General features: G+C 35.9%; 1 protein-coding gene, 1 long non-coding RNA gene and 1 other non-coding gene across 3 annotated transcripts; 1 reads left to right on the forward strand and 2 right to left on the reverse strand.

Annotated features, from left to right (window-relative positions):
- Positions 1–608: 608 nt before the first annotated feature.
- Positions 609–1,340, forward strand: LOC148293248 (uncharacterized). Its single transcript, XR_015837023.1, has 3 exons — positions 609–743; positions 988–1,029; positions 1,121–1,340. It is a non-coding gene; the product is annotated as an uncharacterized LOC148293248 (long non-coding RNA).
- A 3,665-nt stretch (positions 1,341–5,005) lies between these two features.
- Positions 5,006–5,482, reverse strand: LOC110755832 (mavicyanin-like). The gene has a single exon (XM_021957120.2). The coding sequence runs from the start codon at positions 5,480–5,482 to the stop codon at positions 5,006–5,008; it is 477 nt and encodes a 158-aa protein (XP_021812812.2).
- Positions 5,483–20,799: 15,317 nt separating this feature from the next.
- LOC148293249 (small nucleolar RNA R71) lies at positions 20,800–20,906 on the reverse strand. The gene has a single exon (XR_015825909.1). It is a non-coding gene; the product is annotated as a small nucleolar RNA R71 (small nucleolar RNA).
- Positions 20,907–21,972: the final 1,066 nt, after the last annotated feature.

Raw genomic sequence — 21,972 nt, forward strand, 5'->3', positions numbered from 1 at the left:
CTTCGGCTCCTCTGGTAGTAGTTGCTACGCATTGCTTAATTAATTGTTAATGATTTGGTTGACTCAAAAGATGAGAGAGAGTAAGACGGCAAAGCCGCACATATATGATATAACCGAAACCTCCTGCACCTGAAATGGTCAACCACGTCAACATACGTGCTTTTATTTGTTTTTATTTTTTTTATTCATGGAGATTTTCTAAAATATTATTTGTTCCTTTTAAGTAAGTGTTGTGTTTTGAAAACTTTCCTTGAATGACGACAATTCTGTGAATTTTCGAAAAACTAAAACCTAGGATCTTTAAGGCAAATTAATACTTGTTTCTGTTTCATCTGAGTTGATTGCATCAGCTTGGAAAACATGAACCAGCCATGGTTGGTAGCAAATCAGAACAAGTTAAAGCAAACTTGGCTCCCCAAATTAATACTTAATTATGTTGATTTGTCTTGATCCTACTCAGTTTGTTTTTTTCTTATCCAATGTGCTCCTGTTATTTTTACTTTTTGTATGTAACTTTATTGGTTTTGGTTTTTTGTGTTTCAATAATTAAAAAATAATAATAATATTTACCATTTGTGTACTTTGTAAGGTTGGTTGTAATGCTCTCCTCTTCATCTCTACTTTTCTCAGTAATTCATTTATTTAGAGTTGTGTTCCAGATTAAGCATTGGTTTTTGTTCTTCTTCTTTTGTTTTCTCAGGGGATTCTTTTGGCAGAGGAGTTGAAGGGTTAGAAGCAGTTAGGTGAAGAAAATGCTTTCTTTGAGTTACTTCTATTTCAACTTTCTGTGAAATTCCTTTTTCTTTTGACTGAAAATGACCTTCTAATGCAGATCTTCTAAGAAATAAACAAATTGGATGATATTTAATCCAAGTTATATGATATTTATATGTTGAATAAATTGTTTTAGTATTCGAACCCAAAGATTGAGTCTTTGGGTGACTATGCCTTTGTTTGTTTGTTTAAACTTATTTATCTGTTTTGCAGATCAATAGCTTCAATTTTGGTTTATTAACAAGCATCCATTTGGTATGTAATTTGGCAATAGAACATAAATTCAACCACTATTCCTGTTTTCATTAGTTGATATTAGTTTTGTATGGTGACAACAATTTGATAGGAAATTTGGTGAAGTTGATATGAGGAAGTTCATATTACTAGCAAAGGGTAGCTACGTCCTCATCATCACCATCTCCTCAACACCCATCTTAGACTCTCCTCATGTTTTGCTTAGTGATGCAAGGAGTTCAATACATCAAGGAGTTTTGTAATTGTGAACTTTTGTTCTTTATACTATCCATTCTATTTTGTTGTGCATAATGGATGAACTCAAAAAATTTCAGAGATTGAAATGACCTACCAAACTCTCAAATATGTTTTCTGTCTGTTTTATTAAGGCAAATTAATACTTTTTCTGTTTCCATTTCGTCCATCTTATTTGGTTTTTATTTCACTTTTAGTTCCTGCATTCAAAAACCCTAAACACTCTTTGAGAAAACCCTAAGGAAAAAAGTCTTAGCAGCTGCCCCCTTCGGGTGTTAGCTAGTATTTTCAGGGATATTCAAATTCAAAATTGGTCCAGTATGTGGTACGAAGGACAATGGAGAATTCTGATTAGCATTTCCATGACCATTATATTGCAGACTAGTATTTTCCCTTCTTGGACTTTTGGACTTTTGCTGCAATAGTTCAGCAGTTTTATTGTAACTAGCCTCGACTGCCATTATGATGGCATTGTTCTGGTTTTGAGTCAAACCACTAAGGCTCTCTTGTATTCTGCTGAACCCTTCCCTCATGACTTACAGCATGTTGTCGAATTGCTGCGATGAAGGGATCATAGTGACTTGATGTTCCTGCTCATTGATTTGAACATAAATAGCATTTGTTCCAGCCTCCTGGATGGGTTCCATTTAGTGAGCAGATTCCCTCAAATATATGTTTTGTCAACAATACAAGTGGTCCCACTAGGAGTGCCAAAAGTGCTTGTGGGCTTTTGGTGAACATTGCGATGCCCCAGTTTCTTTGCAGGTTGTGTTTAGCCGCGATGTGTTGCTTGTTGATTAAGAAAAGCTAGTATGGGCCCTTTATGTTGGGCTCGAAGTTGACCTTCTCTCTATATGCATTGGGTGTGCCACTACTAGTGTTTTACACTTCTAGTAGATAGAGGAGATGAATGATTAGGTAATGTGAAGATGCTTGGCAAAGAAATTTTTTGGCTGAGTATCAATTTCTTCCTTTTGGCAAACCTTTTCTTTCCCTTAATCTTCGTGATTTAGCTAGTTTAAACTAATGTGGCTGAACCTCATGGTTCAAATGGCATTTAATACAGCTCTCTCGCCTTCTTTTCTGCCGCCTGATTTCTTATTAGCTGTCGAGGTCAACCTTGAGTTCAAAACTGGATGTTTGCGTCTTTAACTGGGTAAAAGCAACGGTCTTCTGGGTTTTAGCTAAAATCTTTCAAATAAACAAATCCCCAAATTCTTGTTCATTTAACTCAATAATTTCTTTTTCAGCACCAATCATGGAGCGCCACGTGTTGGTAGGAAATTCAATTTCCCTTCTAATTCATAGATAAACATTGCCTTGCTAATTTATGGGTTTTAAGAAAAGAAATAGACTGGTTATTTTTGGGGATTTAATCGCTTTATTTATTTCAACAGCCATTAGATTTTGGCTTTAAAAACATTAATTGAATTCTATAATCTTCTTTGGACATATTCTGTCTGATGAGCTCTCGTCCTTTATGTTTAACCAAACATTGGTCAATGTTTGTAATATCCGGTGTTGTTTGATGGGCCGTTGAGCCTTTGGATATGCTTTTGACAGGTTTGGGCCATTTATACTGGATTTGATAACTGAGTTTTAATCAATTGTTCACAACATTGGCCCATTAATGATAAAAATTGAGTTGTGCTAATTTTGATCAATTGTTCGCAAATTGATCCGAATCAAACATCACACTGGTCATATTCTCTCGCATGCCGTTGACTGATGAGCCGTCGTTATTATTTTCAAATTCCCATTGTCATTAATATGATTATTATCAGAGGAAACTCGAACTTGGATCTGGTCGCAAAAGTAGCTCGCAAATTTGGGCAAGGGAGTTTTCTGGTCGCTCATCAACTGAGCCCTATACCTGGACCAAACCGAAAGCTTAAGCCCGAACCTGAGCAACAAAGTTGTGGTGTTGCCATCCGAGATTTCTTTGACCACGTCATTGGCCATGTAAGCGCTGAGCATGGGGAGTTTGAAACTGATACCTATTTGGTCCCTCGTGGATAAAGCGAAGGGGACCAAGGACGTCGCTGCGAGCACCACGAGTTCCTTCTCCTTCTCCTTGTGCCTTTGCGGCGGCTCCGTAATATGTTGGTAGCCGCCGGGTCTGTAGAAGAGCAAGGCCTGGAGGCTGTCGCAGTCGATGTCCCACTTGTCGTTGGGATTTGTGGCGAGTAGCGTCAGATCCCAGGTTGCGGTTAATTCGGAGGAGGAGGAGCGAGTCGCATTAATGTGTGGGTACCGTAGGGCCGCTGAGTGGATTCGGAACTCGGGGTTAAACCCTTCCGGTGGCCTCAAGAAGATCAAGGTTCCGAGTGCTATTATCCATGGCAGGTAAAAGAAGATGAATACCTTCCATTCGGGCCAAGGAACAAATTCTTGGCGTCTCCTTGGATTATTCGTTCGACTTGGGCATCTTTGGTGATCTGGTTGTCTTCTTCGGCTCCTCTGGTAGTAGTTGCTACGCATTGCTTGATGAATTGTTAATGATTTGAGAGAGATCCACATTCAATATTCAAAGCGCTAATTAATTGTTAATGATTTGGTTGACTCAAAAGATGAGAGAGAGCAAGACGGCAAAGCCGCACATTTATAATATAACCGAAACCTCCTGCACCTGAAATGATCAACCCTTATAATACTAACCAAATTGTTTACTCAAAATTCAACTTCTCACACGCGCTAAACGGAGATTTTCTAAAATATTATTTACATTTGAATAAACTCTATTTTACGTATTTGTTCCTTTTAAGTAAGTGTTGTGTTTTGAAACTTTTCTTGAGTGACGAAAATTCTGTGAATTTTCGAAAAACTAAACCTGATCTTTAAGGCAAATTAATACGTTTTTTTTTCTGTTTCATCTGAGTTGATTGCATTAGCTTGGAAAACATGAAACAGCCATGGTTGGTAGCCCTTCCTCCATCCAAACTAGCAGCAAATCAGAACAAGTTAAAGCAAACTTGCTCCCCAAATTAATACTTATGTTGATTTGTCTTGGTCCTACTCAGTTTGTTTTTTTCTTATCCAATCTGCTCGTGTTATTTTTACTTTTTGTATTGGTTTTGGTTTTTTGTGTTTCAATAATTTTAAAAAATTAATATTTACCATTTGTGTACTTTGTAAGGTTGGTTGTACTGCCCAAATCAAAAGAAAGTTGTGGCAAGAAATTTTTTACCGATTACTGAATAGTTATTAAGATCATATGATAAGAATTGGAAATGAAAAACATAACTTCCCTTTGTTTCCAAATTTCAATACATGCTTTCATCAATATGAATGGTGAATAAATTTTTTAGTACAAGCGATTGGGGAGGTGAAAAGAGCTTAACCAATTGAGCTACACCGAATTGGCATAAATGGTGAATAAATTGTTGAATGATCAAGTAATTAATTCATGTAAAAAAAAGTGATTTTACTTTTCTTCATGACGTGGACAACTTGTAATAGTTTGATTTATGTATTTCGATTGTGCCAATATTGGTCTAGCTAGCTAGGCTGCAATTTTCATTCTTGGAATGTCATATGTACATATATACGCCCCTTGTAAATTATAATTCTAATTACTCTGAATATAAATTCAGCAATAAACTATAAATTTTATTTGGTCTACAAAAAGAATTCATTTAAACTAACTAAATAAAAGGTCATGCATAACAAAAATTATACCACTTCAGTGGACATAAACACAAAGCAAGCTAATTGACCCCAAAAAGAAAATTATAAGAGCTTACTAAAGTACAAAACCCAAAAGACCTAACACAAAAGCAATAACAGCAAATCCAAGCTTCGAAGAATTAAGAGTTGAAGCACTGCTTAGAGTTGAGCTTGGTGACGACGGGCTTGGACTTGGGATCAAATTTTCTGGAACAGGCAAAGTGACCTTGATGTCAACCTTTTGTCCGGCTTGGCAATGGCCAGGAGCACCACAAAGAAAGTAATAATGGCCTGGCCTTTTAAGGGTAATTGTGTCAGAACCAGAGGTATAAGATGAGATGGCAGATGTAGCATTGCAAGATTGAAAGTCTTGATCAGAAACTTGCATCACATTGTGGAATTGATTGTCGTAAGCAAAAATGAGAGTGTCGCCGACGTGAAAATCTTTCGTTGAAGCCCACTTGTTGTAATCAACAAGGCCTCTCGAAGTCCACCCATCAGAATCTCCAACTCTATAAACAGAACTAGAATAAGCACCACTGAACGCCATCATCACAAAGGAAACAAGAGTAGCAATATTTCTAAAAGCCATGGTCAGAACAAGCAGAGCAGAGAAAAGATGAACAAATTTAGAATGAAAAGAAAACTCAAATTTTGTGTGTGAAAGGTACTACGCACGACCTTGCATTTATATAGGGTTAGGGGTGTGTTGTATCCGAGTCCTATTCTGAAAAGGTTTCCAAATACAACTTCCTTTTTTTGGGCATGAGTTTCCGAATACTTATGGATTAATATAAGAAGGCGCAAGGCCCATTTTGTAATATATTTTTGGAATAATTAGAATTGTACAATTTCGCAAAAAAAAAAAAAAAAGAAAAGAATTGTACAAGGCTCAAACGAGGCAAAGTCCAACAGGGGCAAAAGCCAAAAAATTGCCCACAACTAAACAAAGCCCCAATTATAAACCCTCGTAGTAAAAGATAAAAACAAAGCCCCAATTATAAACCCTAGTAGTAAAAGATAAAAACTCCACAGCCACTGTCGCCCTTTCCGCAACAGTGAGCAGAAATGAGAAGCAATAGAGGGCGTCTGCAGCAAGAGGAGGGCCAAAAGAAACAGCACGAGAAACAGACCCCAAATCAACCAAAACAAAATCTTAATGCAAAAATAACACAAAAAGTATAATTTTCTGTAGACTCTACTCTCTATAAAAAGGAATCCAAAAGTTTTTTCTTTTTCAGTTTGTTTAGAAAATTCTACTAAATACTAAACGAACCAATAATTTGGTTTTTCTTTTGATAAAAGTTCAACACACTCTTTTTGTTGGATTTTTTTTTTTTAGTACAACATATTCTTTTTGTTGGATTAAGTTAAGTCTAAAACTTCAAATTTTGTTTATGTCACGGATATGACATCATTTAACAATATTGGAAGGGGAACTCTTCTAATTGGATTAAGTCTAAAACTTCAAATTTTGTTTGTCATTTCGATATGACATCACGTGAGAGACAATCTTAAGGCAAAACAATATAACATTCCCCCCTCCTCCTCCCTAGCGAATGAAAAAACAAAGGGCAAAAACCTAATCCTGGAATTAATCCCACAAAAACCAAAACATCAAACCAAGGAGACAAAGTTATAAATAAAATTAAGACTTTTTAGTTGCCAAAGTCCTTGAATTTAGACCTAAATTGCATTTTGGTATCAAATTAGTAAAATGACTAATGTCAAATTCGCAATAAAACATACTCTTTTTGTTGGATTAAGTTAAGTCTAAGGGGGGTGTATTCAATTAAGATTTTAAAAGAGTTTAAAAGAGTTTAAAAGTTTGGGTGTATTCAATTCAGATTTTAAAAGAGTTTGTAAACTATATACGATAAAACTATTTTAAAATTTTAGAACTCTAACAAACACCATCAAAATCAATCTAGGAATTCAATCAAACTCTATGTGGAGTTGATAGAAATCAATTACTACATTGAACTCTATAAACTTTATAACTCCATTTAACTCTTTTAAAATCTTAATTGAATACACCCCCCTAAAACTTCAAATTTTGTTTATGTCATTTGGATATGACATCATTTAACAATATTGGAAGGGTAGAACTCTTCTAGTTGAATTAAGTCTAAAACTTCCAAGTTTGTTTGTCATTCTGATATGACATCACGTAAGAGACAATCTTGAGGCAAAACAATATAACACTGCCCCTCCCTCTTCCTAGCGAATGAAAAAAAGGGCAAAACCCTAATCTCACTACCACAAAAAAACACTTTACGCGACGAAATAATTTTGTTGCGCAAAGTACAATTTCGTCGCGCAAAGTTTGCGCGACGAAATTTTGGTCGCGCAAGTTTTGTCACACAAAGATCGTAAAGAAAGGTTTTGCGCGACGAACGATAACAACTTTGCGCGACGAATACTAACGTCGCTCAAAGATACTTTGCGCGACGAATACTATCAACTTTGCGCGACGAATAACATTATTTTGTGTGACGAAAGTTAACGTCACGCAAATACACTTTGCGCAACGAATCCTAATGTCACGCAAATCTTTGCGCGACGAAATATTTAATTTTTTTTAATTTTTGTTTTTTAAAATTTTTTAATTAAAATAAACTAGTTTAATAGTTTGCGCGACGAAATATTTTGTCGCCCAAGGTTTTTGACATTTTGTTTTATTATTTCTCTTATATCAATTTCATTATATTAATTTTTCAAATTTTTACTTTTTAAATTTAATTTAATTTTATGATATTATTTTTTTTAATTACTTTAATTTAAATTGACATATTTAAAATAAAATTACATATGAAAAATAGTGGTCAAATTATCCAATATATATATAATATTCAAAATGTACACATAAATTAACAAAGTACAATAATAAAATCTACAAGCCTATTGTGGTGGTAGTGGCGGAGGATATGTTTCGATAGCGTCCAAATCCTCAACTTTAGCCGTCAAAGTCTCGACGATTCCCACAAAAAAAAAAAACAAATATTGTCAAATAACAACAAAATAACAAAAAATTGGCATAAACTCAAAACTAACTCCAAAAACACATATTAATGAAAAAAAAAATTTAAAGTTTGGAGAGAATATACCTTTTGGCAAGATTTTGAGTGAGTGAGAATGAGAGGGAGAAGTGAGTGTGAGAGAATAGAGAAGATAGTGAGAGAGAGAGATGAAAGAGTGAGTGAGAGTGAGAGATGATGAAAAGAGAGATAAGAGAGTGAGTGAGAGTGAGAGATAGTGAAGAGAGAGATGAGAGATTAAGTGAGAGGAGTGAGTGTGAGAGAAAGGGTAGGATTTGGGGAGAAGGAAAGAGAGAGGAGAGGTAAGAGTAGAAGACATTGAGAAAATGGTGGAGGTGTTATTTTGGTTTTAAAAACCGTATCACTTTGCGATACGAAACAATATATTGGTCGCGCAAAGTCTCGAAAAAAATTTTAAAAAACAATTCCCATTTTTGGTGCACGCCCAAATTTTTAGGGTTTTGCGCGACGAAATTTTGGTCGCTCAAAGTTTTGCGCAACCACAATATTCCCGCTTCCCATTTTTGTTACCCGCCCAAATTTTTTGGGTATACTTTGTGCGACGAACGACTATATATTGGTCCCGCAAAGTCGTAATTTTTTTTTTCAAATTCCCATTTTTGGTACCCGCCAAATTTTTAGAGTATACTTTGCATGACGAACTACTATATATTGGTCGCGCAAAGTTGGAAAAAAAATTTCGCATTTTTGGTACCCGCCCAAATTTTTCGGGTATATTTTGCGCGAACTTTGCGCGACGAACTATATATTCGTCCCGCAAAGTCGTAATTTTTTTATAAAAAAAATTCCCATTTTGGGTACTCGCCAAATTTTTAGAGTATACTTTGCGTGACGAACTACTATATATTAGTCGTGCAAAGTCGTAAAAAAAATTTTAAAATAAATTCGCATTTTTGGTACCCGCCCAAATTTTTAGAGTATACTTTGCATGACGAATTATTATATTGGTCTCGCAAAGTATTAAAAAAAAATTTAAGCTACTAATAAATATATATACTATTCAATTTCTTAAGTGTTATACGTACAAAATAAACAAATTTAATGCTACTCAGCGATCCAACCGTCAAACTTGTTTGTTTATACTTCGAGATCATATACGCCAAAATTCGGAAAAAATAAACATTAAGAGATCAAGTAATGGGACAAAACATTTCGACGGTTATAAAAGAAAAATCAAGATTTAACGGTTATTTCAACTCTGATTTTGATGATTTTTTACAACTACACTCCTTGACCCTATATGAATACAATGACTGCATTCGATCATCAATTTAAAATATTTACACTAGTGGATACCACAAAATCTTATGTTATATTTAATGAAAGTATAAATAAACTCTTAATTGTTAGTGAATATATTGTTTTGATGGCATACACATTCTATGAAACTAGTTTCAACGATCCAACCATCAAACTTGTTTGTTTACACATCGAGATCATATACGCCAAAAATCGGGAATTTTTTTTTTTCAGAGATCAAGTAACGGGACAAAACATTTTGACGGTTATAAACGAAAAATCAAGATTTAACGGTTATTTCAACTCTGATTTTGATGATTTTTTACAGCTACACTCCTTGACCCTATATGAATACAATGACTGCATTCGATCGTCAATTTAAAATATTTACACTAGTGGATACCACAAAATCTTATGTTATATTTAATAAAAGTATAAATAAACTCTTAATTGTTAGTGAATATATTGTTTTGATGGCATACGCATTCTACGAAACTAGTTTCAACGATCCAACCGTCAAACTTGTTTGTTTACACTTCGAGATCATATACACCAAAAATCGGAAAAAATAAACATTCTGAGATTAAGTAATAGGACAAAACTTTTCAACGGTTATAAACGAAAAATCACGATTTAACGGTTATTTCAACTCTGATTTTGATGATTTTTTACAACTACACTCCTTGACCCTATATGAATACAGTGACTTCATTCGATCGTCAATTTAAAATATTTACACTAGTGGATACCACAAAATCTTATGTTATATTTAATGAAAGTATAAATAAACTCTTAATTGGTAGTGAATATATTGTTTTGATGGCATATGTATTCTATGAAACTAGTTTCAACGATACAACCGTCAAATTTGTTTGTTTATACTTCGAGATTGTATACCCTAAAAATCGGAAAAAATAAACATTCAGAGATCACGTAATGGGACAAAACTTTTCGATGGTTATAAACAAAAATCACGATTTAACGGTTATTTTAACTCCGATTTTGATATTTTTTTACAGATACACTCCTTGAACCTATATGAATACAATGACTCAATTTGATCTTCAATTTAAAATATTTACACTAGTGGATACCACAAAATCTTATGTTGTATTTAATGAAAGTATAAATAAACTCTTAATTGTTAGTGAATATTGTTTTGATGGCATATGCATTCTACGAAACTAGTTTCAAAGATCCAACCGTCAAACTTGTTTGTTTATACTTCGAGATCATATACACCAAAAATCGGAAAAAATAAACATTCAGAGATCAAGTAATAAGACAAAACTTTTCGACAGTTATAAACGAAAAATCACGATTTAACAGTTATTTCAATTTCGATTTTGATGATTTTTTACAGCTACACTCCTTGACCCTATATGAATACAATGAACCAATTTGATCGTCAATTTAAAATATAATACATTTAAAATATTATATTTTTCTAACAAAATAATTTTTTTATTTTTTTTACTTTTATTTTTGTAAAGACTTTGCAAGACGAAGTTTAGAAATTCGTCGCGCAAAGTCATGCAAAGATTTTTATAAAAAAATTTATTTTATTTATTTTTGTAAAGACTTTGCGAGACGAAACACACTTCGTTGCGCAAGACTTTGTGCACCGAATTTTATTGTTTCGTCGCGCAAAGTCATGCAAAGATTTTTACAAATAATTTTTTATTTTCTTTATTTTTGTAAAGACTTTACGAGACGAACCACACTTCGTCACGCAAGACTTTGTGCACCGAATTTTATTGTTTCGTCGCGCAAAGTCATCCAAAGATTTTTAAAAATAATTTTTTATTTTGTTTCTTTTTGTAAAGACTTTACAAGACGAACCACACTTCGTCGCGCAAGACTTAATGCACCGAATTTTATTGTTTCGTCGCACAAAGTTATTTTGAGCGACGATGTTTTGTCGTCCCGCAAAGGTTTGTCGCGCAAAGTGACTTTGTGCGACGATTTCTGTTTCGTTGCGCAAAATTTAGTCGCGTAAGAATTTGAGCGATGAAGTTTAATTTTCGTCGCACAAAGTCACTTTGAGCGACGAATTGTGTTTCGTCGCGCAAAATTTGGTCGCGCAAGGAGTTTTTTTTTACTTGTGTCTTGGAATTAATCCCACATAAACCAAAATATCAAACCGAGAAGTGAAAGTTATTAATGAAATTAAGACTTTTTAGTTGCCAAAGTCCTTGAGTTTAGACCTAAATTACATTTTGGTCCTCAAATTAGTAAAATGACTAATGTCAAATTCGCAAAATAGTTGTTGTAGTTCCTCAACTCCACTTTCGTTAGCAGTGTTGGTCTTATCGTCATATTTGTTAAATTTAGGGGTAAATTCAAACCACCATCACTCACACCAGCAACTCCAACCACCACTTTGTACCCAAATTCACCGTTTCCACCATCAGAAGAACAAACAACAAAACCCAATTGCCTTCTTTTGAGTTTTTTTTTAACATACATGTCCCATCAAACATCCAAGTTCACCCCACTAATTTTTTTTTTCAATACCTTAAAATCCAACTATTCCTTTCACAAAAAATGTAAAAAAAATTAAAAGAACAAAGTAAAATTGAAAACTATACCTCCCATGACACACACACACACACACTCTCTCTCTCTCTCTCTCCAGTCCACCAACAACCACCATCCCCTCTCAACTAACTTACCGCAACCACTATCCCCCCTCAATTACTGGCGTGGTTGTCGTTGCACCACAATAGCCACCCAAAAAGTACCCCTCTTCATTTTGTAGCACACACCCCAAACCTGCCACCAAAGACCCCTTATCCCAAGCTTCGCGAACATTCAATTTTTGGCATTTCCTTGGAGAGCGTGACCACCTCTGCACAGTTTTAGCCGCCTTTGTTGGCTCCTTCCTATTCATGTGCACCCTTCCTCTTCTTACGGCATAGAATTTAGCAATCATTCACTGCACCTCATTAATAGTTCTGGGACACATAATTTTCTTATCAAACATAGAAACACACCTTCCTTTCTAGATCCCCAGTAGGTATAGGAAATTTGCAATAAAACTTACTCGTGCTATAAGCCATTCCCCAGCCAAGAATTCGTAGGCCTTATAAACTAGTCATGGAAGTCGATGATCCTTTGATGCTGGATTCTATAGCTGAGCCCACCCCCAAACCAAACACACTTTACCCAACTACGTTGCAAAAATAAAGGCCCCACCTCCTCACATATAGGGCACATCGGTACCTGATTAATTTGTCTTTTGTACAGGACCATATGAATTGGCAAAGAACCCATAGGCACCAGCCACATGAAGTTTTTTAGCTTTGGAATCAAGCTAGAATTCCTAACCACAACCCAACACTCCCTTCGAGTCCTTCTTGAAGTTGAAGGGTTTTAACTCCTAGACTTCAGCCAATGATACCCATGTTTAACTGTATATTTCCATATGACCGCACCATTCTATAGATTTCCTCTCCATTTTTAATTCGCATACTGGAAATAAGTCTTGCTTTATTATCAGAAGATGACTCCTGATACTACTCAAGTCCCAGCTCAACGTAGAAGGATTTATCACAATTGCCACCAGAGCCCCATCGTCTAATGCCCCAAACACAATAGGATGCTATATGGCCCCTAGAACTTTACCACCCACCGGTTCATCCAAATCCTCGCTCTACTCCCATCTAAGATATGCCATTGTGCAACATTTTCTATAACCGTTCTTCCTTCAATAATACTACTCCAAGCTCATGAAGCCATTGATCCCTTGCGAGCTCCCATAAGATCCCCGTTGGTAAAATAAAGGCTTTTCAGCATTCTACCTCAATAAGACTCAAGTTCCTTTAATATGCACCAACACTGTTTTGCCAGCAGCGCCAAATACCTTGCTTTTTTGCAACTCCCAAATCTTTACAACTTACGCAATGAATATGATTTTTCTCATGAGATTTCCCCTAGCAAAAGTCTGCAAATATTTCGTCCAGTTAGTTCCTAACAGAAACCATAAAAGAACTTAAAAACCATCATCGGGTAAATAGGTATGGCATGTGCCATCGATTTTATAAGCACTTCCTTTTTTACTTGGTTTAGAAATTTTTGGTTCCAATTTTGATCCTTCCCCAATACTCTCTCCTTTAAAAACCTCAACGCTTCCCTCTTTGATTTTCCCCGGATAGTTAGGAGGCCAAGGTACTTGTAAGACCCGTGTCTTGGGGAAACAAGAACGGTGAGCAATCCCACATCACTCGGGGAGGGAAATGTGAAGTGCTTTAAATGTGTGGGCACTTCTCTTCCTAGCACGAGGCCTTATGGGAGCTCACTGGCTTATGATTCTTAGGAACTTCAAAGTTAAGCGATTTGGGGGCTAGAGCAATCCCAAAATGGGTGACCCACTGGGAAGTTGCTTGTAAGCTCCAAGAAACAAAACCGTGAGGGCAAAGAGGGGATCCCAAAGCGGACAATATCGTGCTAGGGGAGTCGGGTCGTGACAGTACTTACCTGGATCCTCTGTAACATGTACACCCAGAATTGTTTGTAGCGTTCTCTCATGTCCACCCTAGACCTCTGTTTCCAAAATTGTCTGTAAGGTTGAGTGATGAAAGAATGCAATATTTGCATCACCCTTATTCAACCATTGAACCCTAGACCTCTGTTTCCAAAACGCCTCCTCGTTTGACCATAACTTAGAAACTTCCGCCTTAATCTAACAGATCCTCTCGTGATTTAGCTCCCAATCACTATGTAGGCTCCTCATAGTCCTCATGAGGTCATCAATTCTCTTTCTATTGAGTGCGGCAGTGAGTAACATTATTTTTCCGCCCTATACACTTTTTATATGATTCCCAACATCTTTTTCCTAACTTTTGTCCACTACTACCCTACACTATGGATCTCTTACCCAATATAACTCAAACTTGAACAGCTTCCTTCCCCTCCCATGACTCGGACTTGCACAAGTTTACATCCAGTCACCGCACGATGTCGCTTCTAGTATTTTTGACTGCTCAATAGAGAACTTTCAACTACGTAAATTCAGATAACCTTTCAATTTTGAGCTCCAACTCAGTTTCTGGCCCTCCAATCGTGATAGCCAGAAATCCAATGACAACAACTCTTTGACATTGATGCTCACTCTAAAGTGCATAAAATCCTAAGGGCCTCTAAACCATAGATCTTCAACTTCAATCACATGCCCTAGCTTTTCTCCTATCTCTATGACAAAATGGTTTGACAACAAATGTTAACAGTTCACATGTTGTGAATGGACATTAGCACTTATACATCATTTATTTGATCCATTTGAAACCATTTGAATGTCCATTTGACTCCTCTTTTGATGATTGCATAACCTTCACATGAAGTCTACTATCCCAAAATAGACATAAACCCCTTGCATATCCAACTGATTCCAAAAAAACCTCCGCATTGAGTCTCATAGTCTCTTGCACAAGAGTTGTTGAAGGAAATGTAGATTTGGCAAAACCAATCTTCCAGTAAAATAACGAGCACCCAATTTCATTTTCTTGATGATAAAAGCAGCAGTAATTGGAACCAATTGGTCCTCTTGAGTTTTGGTTTGAGAAACTAGTATTTGCACAAAACACTCATTCCTTAGTGTTTTTTTATTTGGCATGGAGCATTCCTTATGATTTTTGAATTTCTTGGATTAATACCCAATGTCCTTTTTTATGGATATTTAACACCCAGAGGCTCCATGGATATTTCATCCAAATAATGTTTTCCATCCAAAATAGATTCATCATCTAGTTAAAACTTATAAGGTTTATACCTGATGGATTTCTCATCGAACTAAAATTTGTGAGTTTCTCACCCAATAATAGATTTATCAATCAAAGGATTTGATTGAGGGTTAAACACCCATGACTTAGATTAAGGGTTCAACACTCATGCATGGAAGCATGTGATGATCAAGAGGATTTCTCAAGAATTTAGAGGAGATATATTTGAAGAGATGCGACAACAGCTGGCTCGTTGGTTGTCTTTTTTGGCTTATTCATTCTCACACTCTTAGATTTGGACGAGAAGAACCTTAGCTTGATGAGCCTATATATACTAGCAAATTTAAGGAACAAACACACAACTTTTCTTTCTAAAAAAGACTTCAAACTCAATCCCGTTGAACTCAACTATTTTTCATTTTTATTAGGATTTACAGTCGACAACTCCTGAGTTATCTTTTGATTTTATTGCTCAGCCAACACTTGGTATGATTCTTAGTTGCTCTACCAACACTTGGTACATACCTATAAGTTTATAAACTGTTCATTTATCATTTTGCATTTGTTAAATCTCATATCGGACTAGAAAACAACAAAATGTGCAGCAAAACTACAACAAAACCCTTTGCACCATCACATTAGTAAAATATTGAAGTCTTTAATTGTACAAGACATTAAAAGAATTAATCTGAGTAAGTTTTCGACTTGGAGCACAATGGCATGATTAGAAATTAAGATTTTGAGCGCAAATATTTAATATTTCATATAACATATCAACTAATCAACTTTCTATTGGGATTAGCCAAGCACAAATAATGGCATACATATCTAACAAACCATCTAGATCACTCTAAGACCCATTACTTGGGCTTTAAGCAATCTATCTGCTTAGTTTGATTCAACAAATAGAAAATACAATATACAACAAAGGTTCAAAGCACATTCTACCAACTCTTTTTGGGGTGAACACTATTAATATTATGAGCACTTACACAATTACGGGGCATATGCGTATCTTCTAGTCTTTTCTAGCTTTTGATTTTATGACAATTGTCCAGCCGACTCGCTGCACAATCGTAGCCCTTATGTTCTTTATTTCTTAGGTGCTTTAATGGGATATGCAATTATGTTTTTAAAGAGGTTTTTCTATTTTTAATTTATAGGGCGTATGTTTACCTTATAAGGAATGCTTATTGGTGACATTATTAATTTCTTTATGAAATACAAAGCTAGTATGATCTTCTTTGCACCAAACACATATTTTTTTTACCTCATTTGACAAATGTTGTGATGTGGCGGTAAGATGACTTGTTATATAATAATTGTAGTTAGTTGTTGATTAAGTCATCGAATCTAACACGAAACTACATTGTTGTTATCTTTGCAGTTAATTTTAATTTAATTTCTTCATTTTAGGCCCACAAAAGAAAAAACCGTTCTCATCGAGTTTGAGACAAAGTCAAGAAGTTCTAGAAGTAGATGATGAACCACCAGTTGATTAACAAGCACCTCCATTTCCACTGAGTGCGGCAGTGAGTAATATTACTTACATCTATGTGTATATCTAGGGCTACATGATGATGTATTGGAGGATTTGTATGATTTAGTTGGATGGATTCAATGGCTACACCGTCACCTTGAACAATGTGGGTTATGATGAGTTGGTAGTCAAAAAGACGGATGAAAAATTGTTTGTCTTTTCTTCTTTGTGGTTGCTCGGGTGGAAGAGGTTCTTGATCTCGTTCATTATTAGTGGTAAGGTGGTTGCACAAAAAGGGATGGTACATTAATATTGGTTTGGTAGTGATTGGAATAATATTGTTGGTTGGATATGGAGTCGTTGCAATCCATTTTATTGAGGACATGGCTGGGTAGATGCTTTATATTTGTCAAATGCCTCGGTTACAACAGTTGGACATTGGTATCACCATTTCAAAACAAAGAAAGTGGTTTGTAGTGTTTTGGTTATACTTAAGCACCATTATTAGTTGAATGCCCAATTTAACTACTATAGGTATATACTACATTTTTTAAGTCATAGATTTTTAATGACATAAATCATTGTTTATAATTGTTTTTTTAATTTGAACATGTCAAAAGGTTTTGTAATATGACATTATTTAAAGGCATGATTGACTCATCCAAGCCCAAGAGAGAGTGTGTCAAGTGCAGAAGTATCAAATGTTATAAGTTTCTATTATCTACCACTATTATTTTAGTTTATACTGTTTATGTGTAACAAGAATATGTAGCGTTTCCAAGAATGGGAAAACAAAGAAAGGAAAATGCTCCATAATGAACGTTGGGCATGTATACTAGTTCTAAAATACAATATACAACCAAGGTACAATGAACATGCTACAAACTCTTTTTCGGGTAAACACTATTAATATTATGAACACTTGCACATTTTCGGGGCATATGCGTATCTTCTAGTCTTTTCTAGCTCTTGATTTTATGACAATTGTCCAGCTGACTCGCTGCACAATCGTAGCACTTATGTTCTTTATTTCTTAGGTGCTTTAATGGGATATGCAATTATGTTTTTAAAGAGGTTTTTCTATTTTTAATTTATAAGGCGTATGTTTACCTTATAAGGAATACTTATTGGTGACACTATTAATTTCTTTGTGAAATACAAAGCTAGTATGATCTTCTTTGCACCAAACACATTTTTTTTTTATACCTCATTTGACATATGTTGTGATGTGGCGGTAAGATGACTTATTATCTAATTATTGTAGTTAGTTGTTGATTAAGTCATCGAATCTAACATGAAACTACATTGTTGTTATCTTTGCAGTTAAATTTAACTTAATTTCTTCATTTTAGGCCCACAAAAGAAAAAACCGTGCCCATCGAGTTTGAGACAAAGTCCAGAAGTTATAGAAGCAGATGATGAATCACCAGTTGATCACTAAGCACCTCCATTTCCATTGAGTGCTGTAGTGAGTAACATTACTTACATCGATGTTTATATCTAGGGTTACATAGTGATGTATTGGAGGATTTGTATGAATTAATTGGATGGATTATGTGGCTGCAACGTCACCTTGACCACTGTTGGTTATGATGAGTTGGTAGTCAAAAAGACGGATGAAAAATGGTTTGTCTTTTCTTCTTTGTGGTTGCTTGTTAAGCTCATAATTTCATACATATACATGCCCAATTTACTTACTTCTTTTGCTTAGTTCCTATAATTCTAAGTTATTTCCCTCCCTTTGTGTGTTTTGTAGGCCAATAGAGCAAGAGAGCATAATTCATGCAATTCAAGCATGTTAAGGCCTAATTTGGATGAATGGAAGAAGAGCTTAAAAGACAAACTCATTTTGGCTACAGCCCCCTGCCAGTCCAGTTCCGTAGGTCATATTGCAAGCTTTGTTTCAGCAACCTACACAGCTCGGATGAGGCAGTATTCTTCATGAAAGTTGTTCCAATGGGTGTGTACTATAACATATCCAAAATTCAGCCCCATTGGATAAATATGGAGTCTGTTACCTAGCAAACACAGAGCCATGCTCAGGATGGATTTTATCAGCGCGCAAAATGAGTTAGCAATTTGTTTTGGCCTTAACTTCCTCCTCCGACCTTGGATTGGCCCAAATGATATATGGCTGGAAAGAAGACATTCTGAACTTCAATTTCGAGTGCTTAAAGTCCTAATTTGATTAAGAGAAGCCCAATTTGTAAGCCCTTGAAGTTGCTGGTTATGCTGACCTCAGCATGTGCTGGTTGGATGCTTGGTCATGGTGAGCTAGGTATGAGCTATCATTTCTGGTTGGAAGCTTGGTCATGGTGACATGAAGATGAGCTAGGGCTGCTGGTGGGATCTATTGGTGAAGTGCATCAACCAATTCAGATTTTATAATGCAAGTGTTGTATGCATTAGTGAAGTGCATCAACCAATTCATCTTTTATAATGCAAGTGTTGTATGCATTAGCCATATTGAATTCAGATTTGTCACTCCCCTCTCCCTATAAATACCACATCCATTCCACATTCAAGACACAACAAATCCTGAGATTCACAACCCCCACAATTCACTCCAACCATCCTCAAACACTCTCAAAATCCCAAACACTCCAACAATCACCAAAACAACTCCAGCAAACCTCTCTTCCATTTCCCTACGAATTTCATCTTCCTTAGCCATCACCACTCACTCAAACTCATCCCAAATCACCTCCATATCCTTCATACATCTTTCTAGAAGTGGGGAAGCTCTTGGAGAAGCATTAGAAGTGGAGAAGCACTTGGAGAAGCCTTGGACACCACAAGAACTTCAGAAAAAGGGTTTTTCTACTCTTATTGTATTCATTATGTTTTCTCATTTCTGTTCAAGTCTCTTTTCCATTATGAGTAGCTAAATCCATAACTAGGGCTTCGATGTAACCTAACATGAATATTCTGGGTTTATAAGTTTGGAGTTTCAAGTTTGATTCATGATTCATGTTCTTATTCATTATGCTTATAAGTTAACATGCTTGTTTGAATGATTGATCACCATTAGAACTTGTTTGTTAACTATCTTGGTTTGAATTAAGAGTATACACCATGCTTTAATTCGAATTGAACTATGAATAGGAAGAGTATGTATGGACATTCGACAACAGGGATTAGATACATACTTGGTTGTTTAAAATGTTCTTCTATGCTTAATGGGTTCCTAATGCTTAATTTTAGGTTAGACAACAAATGATCAAATTAGGGAATTAGGAACACAAGGTTAGGACCAAACACCATGGCCTAATCATACTTTAGCTAGAATCAATCTTTGAATCTGAATTAGACTTGTTACTTGAATCTTTATAACCCAGAATTGAATTGTTATGGTGATTCGAATGCCCTAGTCTCAAAATCTGTTTTCCAACTCTTAAAACCACTCTTTGTTACATTTGTTTACTTGTTTTTGTTTGCAATTTCATTTTGCTTCTTTTGTTCAACAATCACAACCACTCTTGTTTTAAATTCTGTTTTAGACATAACCTCCTACTTTCTTGAATTTGGTAATCTAAGTACATAACTAGTTTTAACTTCTCAGTCTTCGTGGGTACGACCTCGTACTTGTCTTGCTATATTACTAATTGCCCCGTACAATTGCGAGTTAACATAATATTAACAACAAATTTTGGCGCCGTTGCCGGGGACTGAACGAAAGTTCTTCCCTGGTTATGTGCCCAAGGTTACCCTATTCTTTTTAGTGTTTCTAATTAATCTAATTTTCTGTTTCAAGTAGTTTATGTCTAAAAATCCATTACTTGAACAAGTGAGGTCTTCGTTCCAACGTTCTAGATCTTTGAACGCAGGACCATCATTGCAACCCAGACGAGTGACCTCTGAAATTCAGAATCGTCTAGAAAGGGAGTTGTCAACTGCAAAAGAGCAAGCTCTTGCTACATTTACAAGTCTTGCTCTCCACACTGAACTTCCCGGTTCTTCACTTTCAAATTCGGAAGCAAGTTCAGACCAAGAAGAAGAAGAAATGATGGCTGCCATTGAGTTCATGGGAGAACTTGATATCCCAACAATTCCAGCATCTCCTTCAAGCATTTTGCTGCCCACTGTAGCTCGAAATTATGAGCTTAAATCTTCTCATCTTAATATGCTGCCTTCCTTTTATGGTTTACCTAATGAAGATCCATTGACTCATATAAAGGATATTTTTAATGTTGTGAGTTCTTTTCCCTTGACAGGTGTGACAGAAGATCAACTTCGAATGAGAGTGTTTCCATACACTTTAAAGGATAAGGCGAAGTATTGGTTGAATTCTTTGAAGCCTGGTTCACTCACTACATGGTCTGCCATTCAAAAGAAGTTCCTGGAAAAATACTTCTCCACGCAAAAGACCGACATGCTTAGGGACAAGATCTTGTTATTTGCACAGCAAGATGATGAATCGTTTTGTGAAGCATGGGAGAAATTCAATGGGTTGCTCAACCAATGTCCTCATCATGGGATTCCATTGAAGCTTCAAATGCGTATGTTTTATAAAGGACTAACCCCTTCTAGTCATAATATAGTCACCAATTTTGCAGGTGGTTCTTTTAAAACCAAAACTCCAGAAGAAACGTACGAACTCTTTGAGGAGATAGCAATGGAGACCCAACATACGGATACAAGAGGTAAACGTGTTATTAGTGGTTCTAATGATGCTTCTAGTGTGCAGATTTCAAAACTGGAACAAAAGCTAGATGCTCTTCTTGCATTAAACTCAAGAAGCCCTCCGAAGGAAGTGTGTAGCATTTGTGAATCTCATGACCATGCTACCACAGCTTGTCCACTTGGGGCTGGATATCCAGAATTTGTGCAAGAGCAAGCTAAGTTGGTAAATTCCTACAACCAAGGTCCAAGAAATGATCCATACTCTCAAAGTTATAATCCAGGTTGGAGGAATCATCCAAACTTTTCATGGAGAAATACCCAGAATCAAGCAAATCCCCCTTCATTCCAAAGGCCACAACAATCATCATCATCATTGGAAGATATAGTGAAGCAGATGGCAATCAACCAATCCAATTTTCAGCAAACTACACAAGCTGCCATCTCCAAATTGGAAGTCCAATTAGGCCAAATAGCTGCTGAAATAACTCAAAGAGTGCCTGGGAAATGGCCAAGCCAAACTGAGATCAATCCAAAGAACCCAGAAGCCAAGGCCATTCATGTGCTCAGATCAGGTAAGATCATTGATAATAAAGATGATTCTAATCTTTCAAATGATGTTGTGATTGTAGAAAATGAAGAGGAGGAGACCATGGCCACGGAAGGAGAACAACTCAAAACTTCTCAATCTGCTCCTAAGGCCAAATCAGATTCTCAGAAATCCGATCAATTCCAATTGCATAAAAGGGATGACAAATTTGTGCCACCACATCTTCAAGAAGATAGATACGTGCCACCCGCTCCATATGTTCCACAGATTCCATTTCCAGGCCGTCTTAAGAAAGCAAAGCAAGATAAGGCTTTTAAAGAGATTTATGATATTTTGAGTAAAGTTAATATCAATTTGCCTTTGCTTGATCTTATT

Source organism: Prunus avium, chromosome 7 (genome assembly GCF_965620075.1).
Source record: "Prunus avium chromosome 7, drPruAviu1.hap1.1, whole genome shotgun sequence".
Lineage (NCBI taxonomy): Eukaryota > Viridiplantae > Streptophyta > Magnoliopsida > Rosales > Rosaceae > Prunus > Prunus avium.